General features: G+C 39.2%; 1 protein-coding gene across 1 annotated transcript; it reads right to left on the bottom strand.

Annotated features, from left to right (window-relative positions):
• Positions 1-7446: 7446 nt before the first annotated feature.
• ppp1r32 (protein phosphatase 1, regulatory subunit 32) lies at positions 7447-15664 on the bottom strand. The gene is made up of 11 exons (XM_036575488.1): positions 15628-15664; positions 14190-14300; positions 12376-12517; positions 11919-11982; positions 11681-11781; positions 10626-10691; positions 10118-10204; positions 9480-9554; positions 8231-8325; positions 7637-7738; positions 7447-7525 (listed from the first exon to the last, which is right to left on the bottom strand). Exons 3-11 carry the CDS (start codon positions 12508-12510, stop codon positions 7504-7506), a joined length of 747 nt encoding a protein of 248 aa, XP_036431381.1. The 5' UTR covers positions 12511-12517; positions 14190-14300; positions 15628-15664; the 3' UTR covers positions 7447-7503.
• Between the last annotated feature and the right edge of the window lie 472 nt (positions 15665-16136).

The raw sequence follows: 16136 nt of genomic DNA, 5'->3' as shown, positions 1-16136 counted from the left end.
AAAAGAGACTTGAAGTATAGAGGTCAGCGAGCGTCGAATCTGTCCTCTAAATTCTCATTTTCTTCAGTCATGTTCATTCTTTCCTTTCAATGACCGACGTATTTCCCTCTTTACTTATTCCAGTCACACTCTCCAGCCCTCTCGTTTCTTTCTTGTCAAGTTTGGAGCTTTTGTGGGCCAACCTCCTCCTTCACCCTGTTTAAGCTGCTGAGAAGGGCTGGAGTAGAAGTATACAGTACCAGTACATTCTGTCTCTGTGTGAATATAACACTGTCTGTTTCCTACAGTGAGTTCAGTCTTTTCTTTTCATAGTAATTTCTTTGTGATCCAGAATGCACCCTGTAAAACCATGGATCATGTGACATGTTCATACTCTTAACCAGTGTTTAAAGAGGCCATATATATATATATATATGAAGAAAGATACTTTTCTCGCTTTTTATTTAACATAGCATGTGAGCATTGGTTCACTCCTCAGAAGTTTCACTCCTTATTCCATACACTTTCTGAAAAAAAAGGTGTGTCACTGGGGCAGTGCCCCTTTTGTCACTGGGGTGGTACCCTCAAGGGTACATCTCAGTACCTTTAGTCAGGGAACATAATTGTACCAAAATCCATTGTAATTATATTTTGTAAGTTGTATTGACTCCACACACCCCGTCTCGTCTCCAGGCTTTTTATTTTATTGTTCTGCTTTAAAACATTAGATTATGAAAAGATACAAATATGTACTTTTCACCTGGAAAAAAACATATTTAAGGTGCACAGCTAGACCTTAAAACCACTGTTGTACCTTTGAGGGTACATTTACTTTCATTGTACCTTGACAAAGGAAAAGCGTACCTACACAGAACCTTTATTTCTAACAGTGTATATGGAAACTAAGCTGCAAATAATGTCCCATTTTAAATTAACTGGTTTTTTTTTGATGCCACAAAACCCAACACATGTACATATACTCACTTATTCAATTTAGCCCTGCCCTTTGACTCGGAAATTAGGGTTAGGGTTACTGCTTTTTATATAGATCAATTACACAGATCAGTCGTAAAGGTAACAAAAACAGCCTGTTTAATTCCATGGGATAAAGAGTGGTTGTTAAAAATTTATTTTAAAATGTTTTTGGTATATAAAGCCACACAAATATCATAAGTAGACCTCAGGGAGGAAAAGTAAAATGCAAAAAAGTAGTAGGCCTTTACAATCTAAAGGCCACGTGATAATTTTTCCAAATAAGTATTGTCTTCTTTATCACTGGTGTTTGTTAGATGTTTCAGTCAAACAGTCCCCAGTTTGTTCTCAAACAACAGAACAGCTCAGCTAAACACTGTGACACATTTAAGAAGTTACGGAAAAGTGTTCAGAGCCTAAACACATGGATACACAGTGCAGTGAAGGACTTCTTCATTTGGATTTTCTAGGAACTGTGATCGTTTGGTCATTAGAGGCGGTTTTGTTACTTCTCTGACCAAATGAACGGCTAATTGTGTTTAGGCTTTCTGTCAGGCTCTGCTTCTTCTTTGTCACCACACTTCCTCCTTGCAGTGAGTGCAAGGCTTCTTCTTGCTCCCTCTCTCTGTCCGTGGAAGAGAGTGGAATCCATCTGTTGAAACGTTTAGGTAGCTTTGTGAGTCATCAGCACTGTGTTGTGAAGTACTGAGAACCAAAGCGTTTGGCACACTGCAGCAGTAAGGAGAAAACTGTCCCTCTGCCCTGTGTCCTGGTTGGCAGGCTGCAGGTAGAACGGTTCAGTATTAGCAAGTAAACACAACACAGCTAAGCAAACACATATGGGATGAGTACGAGTCACTAAACTTTATACGGGACAAGTTCCAACACGTCAAAACATTAAAAGCTGCAAAATTCTCTGAACTTACATCATTTATGTTTTGATGGTAGAGCTTCACGGACCTGCACGTCCACTCCTAGAATACCTTGGCTTGCCAGGATTCTAAGTCTGGCAAGCTTAGAATGTCAATAAGAGATAAATCTGACCCGGAATTGTCAGTCTATTAGATTTGTATTGCACCAGTTGACAGCTGAACTATTGAATCACACTGTGAGGGTAGACTTAAGAACTTGGCTGGGATTTTTAAGGGAGCAGGAGTTCTCCGATGACACCAGTGGCATTTGTAAAGCCTCTGTGATTTGGATGCATGCGATGTACAGCTCACAGGCTAATCATCCCAGCCACTCTGGAGGAGGTGCTAAGCATCTGGCTGTGCAAGACTACTTAATAGAGTATAAGTGCACTGCAACTGTACTTTTGCATACTGTGCAAAAATATATTGTTTTTGTCATATAGAAATGTTTTGTTTGTTTTTTTTTATGTTTTTACACCATTTAAAGATGCCCTTTGAAGTGCCCTTTACCAGTGATGTAACTAGGATCCCCAGTGCAAATATAGGGCCCCCTCATATGAAAATTACTTTCAACTAATAAAAATCGACAGTGGTCACAGTGGAATGTGCTGGTGTACTTGCTGTTATTATGCCTCAAACAAGGTTTTGCTCTCAAGGCATGCCAATCCTTCCACTAATATCTAACCAGACTACCTATAATCTAGACTACCTATTAGTATTGCAGTAATTATACATCATATTTAGCTGTCTGACACACCACTGGCCAAATAAGTTTACACCGACTCCTGAGAAACATTTTGATGTATTCTTTAAATTTTATTATTTTAAAGTTATACATACTGAATATATCAAGTTGCAGGATGTGAAGGATCCATTTAAATGAATGCATTATAAATATGAGAAATACAAGAAATAGATCAGATGTGTCTGTGTAGAGTTGATGGAAGATAACTGGTGAGGTGTGTGGATTAGGAACTGCATCTTTTTGTCAGGTTGCTAGAAGTGCAAATGGCCAGGTTTGACCGGGGGAATCTTTTTTTTTCTGAAAACTGGTCTTAAATGCTTTCTGAGATCATTGTCATTTTGAAACGTACTTTAAAAAATGTTACTGTCATAGATTTTTCAATATTTATTTTTCTTGATGATCAGATGATACCATTTCTGTGTATAGCAAGAAAATTTCCATGGAGAGCAGAAAAAGGGAACAAAATGTATCTCTTTAAATGTTTAACAACATCACTGAATTGGTTCATAAACTAAGAGATTTTCTGATATTTAAAGGTACAGTATGTAATTGTGGAGAAACATTGTTGATATTGATACTCAACAGCAAAATACACCCCACCCTTCAGTGCTTCTTCAGAAGCTCTGTCCCCCAAATTCATGGGCATGCATTGTCAAGGGGACTGACACTGGGCTAGCAAACTTTTTTCTTCATGGCCATAAAACGCTTCGCGAATGTTGAACAGACAAATACCATGACATAACATTAGAGAGAACAACAACACAGCAAGTAATGTAACTAACATCTGCTAGACTGTGGGTTGGCAAACTTTGCCACAATTGCTGCTGTGAAGCTAATCAGTTGCTATTACAAACAGAAGCAAACAGGGCAAAATAATACTGACCTATTGGTTCTCTGAAACAGCAAAAAAAGTTGATCTTACCCACTAGTCAAGTAGAAACAGAGCAATATTCTCATTCCTTTTCATGCCTTTCAACTCTTGATGAAGCTAAAGTAAACTTCTTTTTCACCAGCTTCTTATTCAGGTTTTCCCGTTCCACCCCAAATGGTGCAGCAGTTAAGCTATATTCAGGTGCCTCAGCTTCTTATTAAAATTTTCCCATTCCACCTTTAATAGTGAAGCAGATACATTCAGGTGCAGAAGGAAAAAACGTGAATGGGAAGCCAACTTCAGCCTCATCAACTTAAAGGAACTTTCGATGGAAGAATATTTGGAATGTTACTTTCACCTGAATGTTTTCTGCTGCACTTAGCTACCTTGCATGCACAATGCAGTGTGGGCAGGCGCTGTCTTTGTCTCTTGGGGAGGGCAAAACAAAACATGTGAAGGCCCAGCGTTTTCACAGGGCAGGACTAACATGCACGCACAGCCAGACCAGCTATACTTCGTTCTGTACTCAGGAGGCCATTACTCCGCTATATCTTTACATAAAATAGTTGTTTGCTGCTATATTAATGTTTAAAATGTTGTATATATAACATTTAGGCTAACAGCACACATCACTGACATGAAAAAACCTCTCTTGAAAGCAGTGAAAGCTACAATATCAGGTACATTGAGTGGATGTCCAAATGAATGCTGCCATGAAACTCCACCAATTGTGGAGTTTCTTGCCTACTTTCACATTCCCAAAACGCTGTGTACATTATTATGTGCTCCACGGAGGCTGGGTGGGTGGACCATGCTTCAGTGCAACTTTCTGTTGGCTGAGAGGGCTGTATCTGAACTTTAGGTGTGTTTGAAAGAACACTTTATTTCATGCACACACTTAAGAACAAAGTAAAACTATAGTCGGTTTCTGTATGAAAATAGTTACCAGAGTCCCTCTCCCTGGAAGTTACACTACTACCCTTTGTATTCTGCAAATTATTTAAAAAAGGAACAACAGAAATGGTCCAAAATCACTTTGAATACAATCTTGTTACATTTAACATTCATTGAAGCTAAAGACAATAATACAATAATACAATAAAACATTAATGTGCTTGTTGTGAACAATTATTAATGTTTCTGCATTGGTGTGAGTATGCGTTTGGGTGTACTTTAATAATAATGCATAATTAATACGGTAATTCCAACACTGACTCATACCCCTATACTAACAATGGAAAGATGCTAGTACTTGAATGGATATGTCCACATCTCTCTATTTCCTTTTTTCAGACACAGTTCCTGGCATAGTCCTCTGTGGCTACGCTGGACTGTTTTGGCTCTAAGTGCATGTGGTGGCTGCACACTTTGATAAAAAGCAGGCCTTTACTGTGAACTGTGCCTCTGTGCTTAATCATTTAGAGCACCAGTCTCCAGTTTATACTGCCTCCATTCTAGTTAGGTCAGCCACATACCATTCCAACACAGGCACTGAATGAGCAAGAGCAACAGTCCTACACCACTCACACTTCACTTTTTCTCTTTGGAGCTATTTAATATACAACACTTATGGCAGTGAGAGGAGATTAGATTAGTGGATGTTAATAGGAAAACCAGTTCTCAGTACAAACCCAGTTAGTGGAGTGCCATGCCACCCATCATACTTGCAACCGACTTATGACAAGTAGGCCACAGTGTGAATATGTTATGTGTTACACAGTTGTTTTACAACCAATAAAACACATGTACAGTCTCACTCACTATGCTAGAACTATGTACTATGAGTAACTCTGTACTTCTGGCGAGCTTGATGGTTGTTGAAGTTTGACTTCAGAATAAGAATTTTTGAGGTTTTGTGCTGCTGACTTAAGAATATTTTAGGCCAACCGCATAACTCTGCCAAGGCCCAAGGGTCTCTTTTTTCCCGTACCATCCCCCCTTTCCAACACACACACACACACACACACACACCCACAACCACACACTCAGGTTTGTTTTTATACTCAGGATGTGGCCTCAGACATGTGGCCCATATATATAACATATATGTAAGTATCTATATGTAATAATGATACATCCTATATGTAACATATAAAAGTATCTATACATCATAATAATGTCCCATATGTGTTATTTGTATGTAAGTATCTGTTTGCAATAATATGTCCCAAATGTATTATATATATAGTACAGTGCAAAAGTTCTATTCACCTGTAAAAATTAGACTTAGGCTATTTACCTGGGCTGTAAGCATTTATTGCCTCATGGAAAAAACAGCAATATTATAATGAATACAAATAACAAAACAGACAATTAATGAAGAAAAAATGTAATGTAAATAAGTATTAAGTAGTGTGTTCACTTAATTTAACTGAAGGCTCAAGGAGGCACAGTGTTAAGTGTAGTTTTCATCCAATACCTGGTTTAGTAAAGTCCTTCGTTAATTAAATCAAGTGTGCTGGTAATGGAATTGAACTAGCTCACAAGATATCAACATTTTTTCTGAAAACAAGAAACTCTTGGTATTTTTTACTGTATTTATTTTTTATTTGCATTATTCTAATGATGTATGTTATTACAAAAATATTTATTGCCAAGATAAGTGATTTTAAATAATTTTCTAGCACTTTTGCCCAGTACTGTATATAAGTACTTGTATGTAATAATATGCCCATAGCCCTTTCAGTTTTAAACAATAAAGCTTTTGTTTGAAAGCCTTATAGTCAGGATTGTTTTGCTTATCCTGACATTGTAGGTTATCCTTGTTTATCAGGACATTTCTGTCCTAAAATACACATATACATACATTATGATCATAGAAACCAGCTTCATACAGCCCTAAAACCTCCTCTCAGAGTCTTCCTACAAAAGAATCCTAGAGTAAAGTCCTAGAGCCCTCTGAGAGTAAAGCTCTAGAGTCTTCCAGAGTAAAGTCCTAGAATCCTCCTAGAATAAAACTTAGAGTCCTCCTAAAGTAAAATCCTACAGTCATAGAGACCTCCTAAAGTCCTAGAGTCCTTCTAGAGTAAAGTCTTAAAGCCCTCCTAGAATAAATCATAGAGTCCTCCCAGAGTAAATCCTAGTGTCCTCCCACAGAAAAGTCCTAGTCCTCCTACAGTTAACCCTTAGAGTCCTCCTACAGTAGTCCTAGAGTAAAAGCCTACACTCCTCTTAGAGTAAAGTCCTACAGTCCTATTAGAGGACAATCCTAAAGTGGGTAAATTAAGGGTCTAGGGTAAATCCTAGAGTCCTACTTGACTAAATCCTGGGGTCGTCCAAGAGTGAAGTCCTACAGTCTTTCTAGAGTAAAGTCCTAAAGTCCTTCTACAGAAAAAGCCTAGAATCCACTCAGAATAGTCCTAGAGTAAAGGCCTAAAGTCCCCCTACAGTAAAGTCCTAGAGTTCTCTTAGAGTAGATCCTAGAGTCCTTCTAGTCTTAAGCTCTAGAGTCTTCCTGAAGAGTAAATCCTAGAGCTCTTTTAGAGCAAATCTTAGAGTCCTCCTAGAGCAAAGTCCTAGGGTCCTTCTAGTGTAATTCTTAAAGTCTTCATATAGAGTAAAGTCCTAAAGTCCTCCTAAAGTCAGTACATTTGTTTCTGAAAAACAAATACATGACACACCTGAGCAGAGTGTAAAACGGTACCCAGGTGAACTATGAATATGTGACTACACTTCTCTCTCTGCATGGCTAGTAGTGTGTGTGTGGCGCCACGCATGGCTGATCAGCTTCATTTGCCAGTTTCATGGCTGTGAGCTGTTTAACTAAGCAATGCTTCTCTGCCTCACCATTCAGCCTAATGCCCATCAGTGCACACTTTCTAAATGCCGATGTGCCGTAATAGCCTAAAGTGCTGTTTTTACAGCCAGCATGATTTGCCTTGCTAATAACAGGATTTGTAAAGATTAATATTATTCAGTGCGAAAATGTCATATTCAGATTATTTAACCATGATGATCAAGAGAAATATGAACACAGCAACATTACTCTTGAATCAGTAATTAGACATTTATTGAACATGCCTGGGTTAATATCCACATAGATTAAACCTGTGAGACAGAGAGAGAGACAGGGATAAGAAGGGGGGTTTAATAACAACATCAGCACATTCATAAATGAGTAATATTCATACATGAGCGCATGCATGTGTGTATTCGTACCTGTCTGTGTCTCGTCCACTGTATCCGCTGCGTCTCTGTGTGTGAATCCCTCCTGTTGTTCCGTTTGCCTTCAGAGCTGCGATCGCTGCTGGATCACAAAACCTGCACACAGGCCATCCACTTCATATTCTCTCTATATGATTTACCATAGTAAATATACACTATATGTCCAAAGTTGTCCAGACACCCTTTCTAATTAGTGAATTGAGCTACTTTAAGGTGCACCCATTACTGACACAGGTATTCGATAATAGAATAGGACACTCTGAAACAGCCACACATGAGCCTAAGGTCATTATGCCCAATGCTAAGCATCAGCTAGAGTGGTAGAAAGCCCCCTAGCATTGGGCTGTGGAGCAGTGGAACTGTACTGTTACTGTTGTAATGGAGTTCCTTCCAGTACCTCAAGGATTGCTGGAGTGGAGTTTGTGATCCAGGGATAATCATCCAGCATCAGTACCAGACCTCACTAATGCTCTTGTGGCTGACTGCAATCAATTTCTTACAGCAATGTTTTCTTGTGCTTTCCACAAGAGAAGGCTAGTTTTGATCTGTGCTTGCTTAGGACACATACACACACACATCTGGACTCACTTGCTCTGGTAGTGTGTGAGGAAATGCAGTGGGTCAGAGGGTGTGTGTGACAGGGTCCTGAGAGTGGGAGTGTTCAGGACGAACCCTGAGCCTTCCTGAAAGAGAACGGAACACACGACAGGCCTGTCTTATACACTCTGACAAAGCCTTGCAGTTACAAAGCATGACCTGTAACATACAGTTGTATGCAAAAGTTTGGGTTCCCCTGGTCAAATTACATTCTATTGTTTTTGGAAGGGAAAATAAGTGAACACATCCTCTACAGAGAACACACTTCTGCACATTTTAATGCACAATTACATTAATACATAATTACATTAATAATTTATTTGTTGAATTAAAAGAAAAAAAAATAATACGTAAAGCTCTAATGCTAACAAGGAGGCTGTACTAAACCCTCTGTTTTGTTTATTTTGTAAGTAATTTCTTATGTGATTTCTGTCATTACCATGCTGTAACACTGCCTCTGCTGACAATCTGAACTGAGTGGATATATGGGATTAGATTCCCATCAAGTAGTAAGTCATAAACCACTGAATTGAAAACTGGTATGATAAAGCAATGTAAAGCTTTTACACACTGGACACAATGCAAATAAAAACACAAAAATATAAAATATTCAAAAAATGTTTTTCTGGGACCAGAAGAATACCTTCTCTCCCCTTATAAAGAATTTGAGCTACTTCTATCAGGACAGAGATACAGATATCACTAGGGCCAGGTGCAATAGATGAAAACATGTTTTCTTAGAATGTGCAATAAACCTGCTTAATCTGCACTTACTAATCTTGCACCAGATTTTTTTTATCATTTTAACTTATTTCTCTTATTTTATAGCTTTTATTAAGAGTATGATTTTGATTGTATTTCAGTGTTTTTGTGTTATTATTTAATAGTTTTCAACTTTACAGCTGAAATATTTCCAAATATTTCCCACTGCTTACTCGCATTGTGTTTGTAATGGCCTTGAGATGGTGGAACGCACATCAATTTGCAAATTACTCTAATAGATGAAGTCATGTTTGCTCCTTTAATGGTGTGCCAGAGCATCAGGATATCATGAATGAAACATTCCTTCCAGTCAGATTTCCTTTTACACATCTCCACTCTTTTCTACCTTTTTAAGAGGCTTGATACTGAGACTTCACTTGCAGTGTTGAAGTGGACATGCATCTTACAGCATATACGTGGGTGTGTATCATAACAGGCAGAGAAGAGCAGGTAGGTGGAGTGACAGAGTGAATCTCACCTTCAGTCCAATAGATCTCTCAGCAGACATGCTGCTCTTCTGCCTGCGGCCACGAGGACGAACCAGCAGGGAGGCCTGAGAATACAAAACACTATTTCACTACTATTTAACTTAATTACTAGCCTATTAATAGAGTAAAGGAGGGTTAGTGTAGACTTAACTCTTCCAAGTCTAGAGTTACTGTCATTGTTTTGCTATACGATCCATTTACAATGGATTTACATTCTGTGTTGACACTTTTTTCCCTTTTATCTTGAGGTCAAGAAACAGCAAAAATGTAAAGATTTTTTCTAGCAAACAATAAAGCTCAACAATAAAGCTTCATTAAATCAACTCAGAATATCTGCACTTCTGTTTACAAATGTGAATTTTGTATCAACTGAAAATCTGAAATTTTAAATTGTTCCACTTGTTTTCAACCGGAGGGTCTGCAGTTTTCCAATTCTCTGGAAATTCTCTCACTGTTTCCACTAGTGAGTGAGCTACAAGTGAAAAATACTTGATTTACATGTAAAAAGATGTGTTTTAAGGTGTATATGCCATGAGGTACCTAGGAGCGTTCATTTTTGTGGAGAGAAAACAAGAGAGGGGAGTGTAGGAGAAAACAGAGAGGAGGTGTAGGTGAGAACTGTTCTCACATGGCTTGCAAGAGGATCTCGAGTGTCTCTGGTGAAGCCAGTCTCTCGTGGAGCGTGACTGACCAGTTTGGGTAACATCTCACTGCCCTGATACACAAAAACATAAATACACATTTGGCACCTGTAGCCATCATGTACAAGTTCGAACACAGAACAGAACCCCCAACCCCCCCCGACACACACACTATGGAATTCACATGATCTTAGACTTTGGGTTTTAGTTTGAGAAATCTAACAATCATATTCCACAATTCACCCTCAATCCACAGTGGACTGATAATCACATCAGTGATTAAAGCTCTGTTTAACTAGAGCTATTGGAGTCTGTTTAATGTTACCATATTATAACCCTATTAAATCATATCAGCCAATATTAACAGTTAAAAGACTTTTTAACCCTAAATATTTTGAACTGCTTAAAATCCTTATCAGTCACAAATTGTTGTATCTTCCATCTGAAGCCAGTAAGTGATGAATACAGAGAAGTATATGAGTCAGAGAGAGACACCTGAAGAAAAGCTGATGGCAGAAAGTCCATCCTTGTCACACTTGAGTGTGTCTGGCGAACCCCATCCTGCAGCAGCAGATAAGGAATGTAACATGAGAGAGCACTAGAGTCATATAACTACAAAATACAGTGCAGTTCATAAGTCATTTCATGCTGCACTCTTTTTATATGCTTGTCCCCTGAAATGAGGGGCCCTCAGCTAATATAAATGTAACTATACAGCCATTATGCACTTTAACCTGACAGTCACTGATTCATTTCAAACCCACTGTGCTGGAGCACAGAGCCAAAATGACAGAAGTTGTGTCACTGTCCAATTACTTACAAACTGAAGACATAACACTATCATCACACTGTATTTACAAAATGAGCAGCTGCCAAAACCAGTGAGTTTGCAGAGGCCATAAACACCTCCAAGAGGTTTTCTACAGCAGTTCTTTCAGTATTAAAGGGGAATTCCAATTTGTATTGGTTGAAGTTGTTAATTATAGAGAAACTTTACAACTCTGATTCTTTACAGTGGTGGTGATAGGATAAAGGGGTTGCAGCGTCTACAACTCAAAAATAGATGATTATTTTTTAAAACAATTTGTGAACCTACACGTCTTTTTATATGTAATATCAATAATGATAAAATAGTGGTAAAATAAGCTTTCTTTGAGGACTATTTTGGCTTATAGGGCCCTGCATGTGCCTCTCCACCATAAATGTATTTCAAAAAGGCAAAAAAGACCAAAACCTTCTCAAAATTATCATAAAACAATGTCTTCAGACATCAGACAATATATTAATCATTTTGTGTAATAACATTTAGAAGCATTGAACTATTTGGACGTCTTGTTCCTATCACCACCATTGTGAAGAATTCTGACCTTGTGAGTTTCTCTAGAACAGAGCATTTCCCATTACACCAAATAAGTAAATAACTTTGTTTATATTTTTAATCATTTAATTATGCAGAAATGTTGAGCAATCTGTGGAACTCCCCTTCAACTGGGTCACTTCTGGTGAATTTAAGAATGAACATGAGTTGAGTGGTAGATTGTAGCACAGACCACATGCATGTGTAGAGGTAGAAAAGTGTAGGGCTGCAGGCTGTTTCCCTCAGTAAATCCACTCTCCTCTTTAGCCCCCACGATCCGATGCTTACGACTCACTGTGGCACAAGCGCAAAGATATAAGTCACACTGAAATGACAATAGTGAAACATACAGTGGTTCTCACTGAAGCATCTCAATGATTATCCAGCAAAAAAGCCAAAATATCCATTATTGAGTAGAAGTTTGATTTTACCTGGTAGACCGGGCCGATGAGGAACATAAGTACACCTATACTCTGTCAGGCATGAGACTGCTCTCTGAGTGAGAAAAAAGGAGGTATTCAGACAGCAAGATGGTGACGCATGACACCCAGGACTGCGAAATATATTGTTTAATGATTATTATCACGATATCAGCCTTCACAGTACTGATTTCACAGGAGACTGCGAAATGCAAATGAGCTCTTTAACCAATCGTTGAATGTTCTGAGCACCCACAATCACAGTTATTTTAGTGTTTGGCTGAATCAGGGCATTCATGTGTTTTATTTTGGTCAAAATAATGCAGGTCAGTCTTTAACCACATCATATTAAGAGTTCACAAGTTTTTAGTACATTGCAAAGCAGTTCATAATCGAAATACGTAGCAATATGACTGCAATATGGTGTTTTGTCCATATCGTGGCGCTGGTGCTCAGGTGTGGTTCTCACAGGCCTTGGTGTGCGGAACTGCAGGTAGCCGCTCTCTCTGCTCTGTGCTCTAGTGCTGAGTAGCGCCTCAGTGCCGTTAGGGACAGCCAGCTGCTGGTAATGACGCTGACTCTGAGACTGAAGACTGTCCAACATCGAGACGCTACAGAGACAGAACAAGACAGGAGTCATGTATGTAAATGAGACGTAGCAACAGAGACAGACAATGGTCAGCGGTTTCAGGCACACATCAGGCTCTGCTGACCCTAGCTTAGGATTGTCCTGTAGGTCAAGGCTGGAGCTGTAGTAGACAGCAGGTCTCAGGCTGGCTGAGAAGCCTGCCCTATAGTGATGACCCAAGCATGGACTAAAGCCCTCCTTACCTGACAGGAAGAGAAGACATAACGGCACTGTCATGACTAAACCTTGCATCTCCTAAATAACTTTAAGAATTTAGTTCTCCTTAAAGGGGAATTCCACCATTTGTTCAAAATGTCTACATAATTCAATGGTTGAGTTTAAAAGAAGTTATTCATAGTGGTTGTGAAACGTTTCATACACAGAAACTTACTGTGGTTTCTTTACAGGGGTTGTGACGTCTACAACACAAATATAGCCATTTTATTTATTGTCCAAAACCACTAGTGAACCTTTAGATTTTTTATATGTAATATTGGTGATGGTAAAATGATGGTAAAAAGTGACCGTCTGGAAAAATAAGTTTTCTTTGGAACTATTTTGACTGATAACACCCTGCAGGTACCATGAATGGCTCTACCATGAATGGCTTCTGAATGAAATACATTTCAGGCCATAATTTTCTTAATAAACTATCATAAAACAATGTTTCAAGGCCAGGCAGTGTATTCATAAACATTTCATGCCATAATGCTTTGTATGTCTGGTTCCTATCACCACCACTGTGAGCAATCCTGTAAGTTTCTCTTAAGCATTTTCAAATAAAATCACTCTGGATGAGTATCGCTGCTGTCGAAAAAAAACTTTCATACCATCTCCATTTTGTCATTTTTCAGGTTTGTCATGATTTGAAAATGTCTGTTGGCCTTTATATTGTGTGTAAATTTCATGAGGAACGGACCAAAAGAATGGCCCAAAATAACTGGGAAAAAATCTGGTTCCACTGACGTACATTAAAAGTAAAGCAGGTTTTTTCCTTCTTCTGTAAAGTTACCATTTTTCTTTCGACAACAGCGAGATATCAATGTAAAAAGAAGGTGGTTTTGTCAGATGTAGAAAAAATAATTTCGTTTTTAATATGACTGTGATAAATGTATTAACATGAAAATAATGCCAAACAAAATAGCGTGATATCAATACACAGGCATCCTACAAAACAGGAAACAAATCATTAGAATACAAGTGTCAGTAGGCTGTTGTGCCGTGCAGACTGAGAGCTGTGTTAGCTGGCTGTGTGTCTGGTCTGCCTGTTCCCAGTGAAGGCTGGGCTGTGTCCAATGGCCCACCCATCTCTTACTGAAACTACTGAGCTGCAGACACACGACACTGTACAGGCTCCACTCAACATTATTACTCAGAGTCACTACAAAGCTCAGGGTGACTGTGTCAGAAATGCACAGACTCGCTTCAAACGCCACATTGGCGGGTTAAAAGAACAGCAGACACTGTTAGCAGTCAGCTATTCTCTCAGTCAGTGAGACAAACTAACTATAGAACAAAGGCTCACAGTTTCACTGAAGGTTGAAATGCCGTGAAATGTCTGTTATTGAGCTCACATTATTTTCCGATGTGTGCAGAATGTCTCGCCCTTCCTAAGCGCTCAGTGTGATCTGGCGGTGATAAAGTGAGACCTTTACCTGCTGCTCTCCTCCGCCAACCGCACAGACACCTGCGCGCGCTGCGTGAGACGCTTTATCAGCGCGACCGTCACCGCGATACTGTTACCAAGGAGATCGCCGCTCAGAGCGCTACGTCACAAAGACAAAAGGGCTGTGTAGGTGAGGCAGGAAGGACAGGACAGGAGAAAATCACTGTATGAAATCTATTTAATTAGTCCACACAGGTCCATTCAGTCAAAGAGAGCACATACAGACTGTAACCTTAAACACACTAACTGTCAGTTAGTGAGCCAGAAAACACCCCTTACTACAATTTCTGAGTGTAGCTCGATGGTGAAAATTCAGGGAGACTCGAAAAACATACATGACTGAGTTGAGCTGTCAGATATCACTTACTACATAGCTGTTAATTTCAGATTAAACCCAAAACACACTGCTGTTTCTTTCAGTTATAGCCAGTAAGGACAAAAAGAGGGAGACACTTTACTGTACTGAGATCATTTCTGACATATGCCATTAATAGTCCTTCTTTTTTCTTCTTACTTATCATTATATTTATCATCATTGGGGCATTTTACTAAAATATTTATAACAACATGCAGATGAGACTGAATTTTAGTGACACAACGGAAATGAAAAAAGCCATTGCAAAAGGCAGTAAAATGGAATCGGTACTAAATATGGATATTATTATTATTATTGCTGTTAATTGTCTGTCTATCTGTCGTGTATTCTCATTCACGATATACTGTAATAGTACTCTGATCCACTGTGTTCCAGGTTGACCATTTTTTGATATACAACACGGATGATGTACATGACATTTTCTGGCTGTTGGTACTCTAAAAGTACATTACAAAATTCTTTGGGGACTATGCCCAAAACCGCCCCCATTACAGGCTTAGCCCCCCTATCCATGAACCTTTAGTGACACAAGAACAAATACCCTAAAACTAACATACAAAAGCATTTCTGGAACACAACAATATTAGCGATTCTGACGTTTTAATACTGTCATATAAAGCATGTGATATCAATATGAGTGTAATTGTAGACATAATTTGTTCATCCAGTTTTACTACTGCAACTAATTATTATTATTGTTTATTATTATTATTATTATAAATGTTGTTCAGTTGTTTCAGCTGCAGTTATGATAAAACATAAAGGAATGACTGATGCTCTTGTTTCACAGGAGCTTGTCTCAATCCTGCTCCTGAGTCAGAGCACTGCACGGTTTTAGCTGTTCCCTGGCCAAGCACACCTGATCCATCTAATGAAGGGCTCATAATCAGCTGATGAGCTGAATCAGGTGTGTTGGGTCAAGGATCACTTGAAGCCGTGCAGTGCTGTGGGTCGTCAGGAGCAGGATTGTGAAAGAAAATGTAAATGAATCGCAGCCTCGCGCTACAGTGCCTGACCAGTCCACATGCTAAGTTTAAGATCGTAGTTTAACTGTAATGCCGTTGTAAGTAGCCTCTCCTCCTCCTCTCTGCTCTCTCAGCTCCTCTCTGACATTCTGCGCACGTCGTCTCCGCGCTGTCCTTGTCATGGTGACGTCACAGTCAGCTGTGCGCTATTGTCTCAGGTCGTGAATGTACAACTCCGGAAGGTGAGCGTCCGTCTGTACCACGAGATGGCGCTGTTGTTCTGTGTGACCCTATGGGTCCGTCAGTCTGTGAATCTGCTGATCCCACTTTATTTCCCTGCATGTCCTTTGTTTAAATTCACCATGACGTTCCGCCTCTAACTTAGCCTTATGGAACTGTTTATGTCTAGAATGGTGCGTTTGTTTTTTGCTCTGTCTGAGACATACAGTGCATGGACAGTGGACACTGGACAGTGACACAGTTTTTTGTTTTCTTGAACTGTAGGCTACTCCAGCACAGTGGATTTATAATGAAACAATGTGGGGTTAAAGTTTAGAATGTCATTAGGTTCAGTGTGTGTAAGAATCAGTCCTTT

This window comes from Colossoma macropomum, unplaced genomic scaffold (assembly GCF_904425465.1).
Source record: "Colossoma macropomum unplaced genomic scaffold, Colossoma_macropomum, whole genome shotgun sequence".
Classification (NCBI taxonomy): Eukaryota; Metazoa; Chordata; class Actinopteri; order Characiformes; family Serrasalmidae; genus Colossoma; species Colossoma macropomum.
The sequence above is the reverse complement of the archived record's forward strand: the minus strand, read 5'-3'. Positions and strand labels throughout refer to the sequence as shown.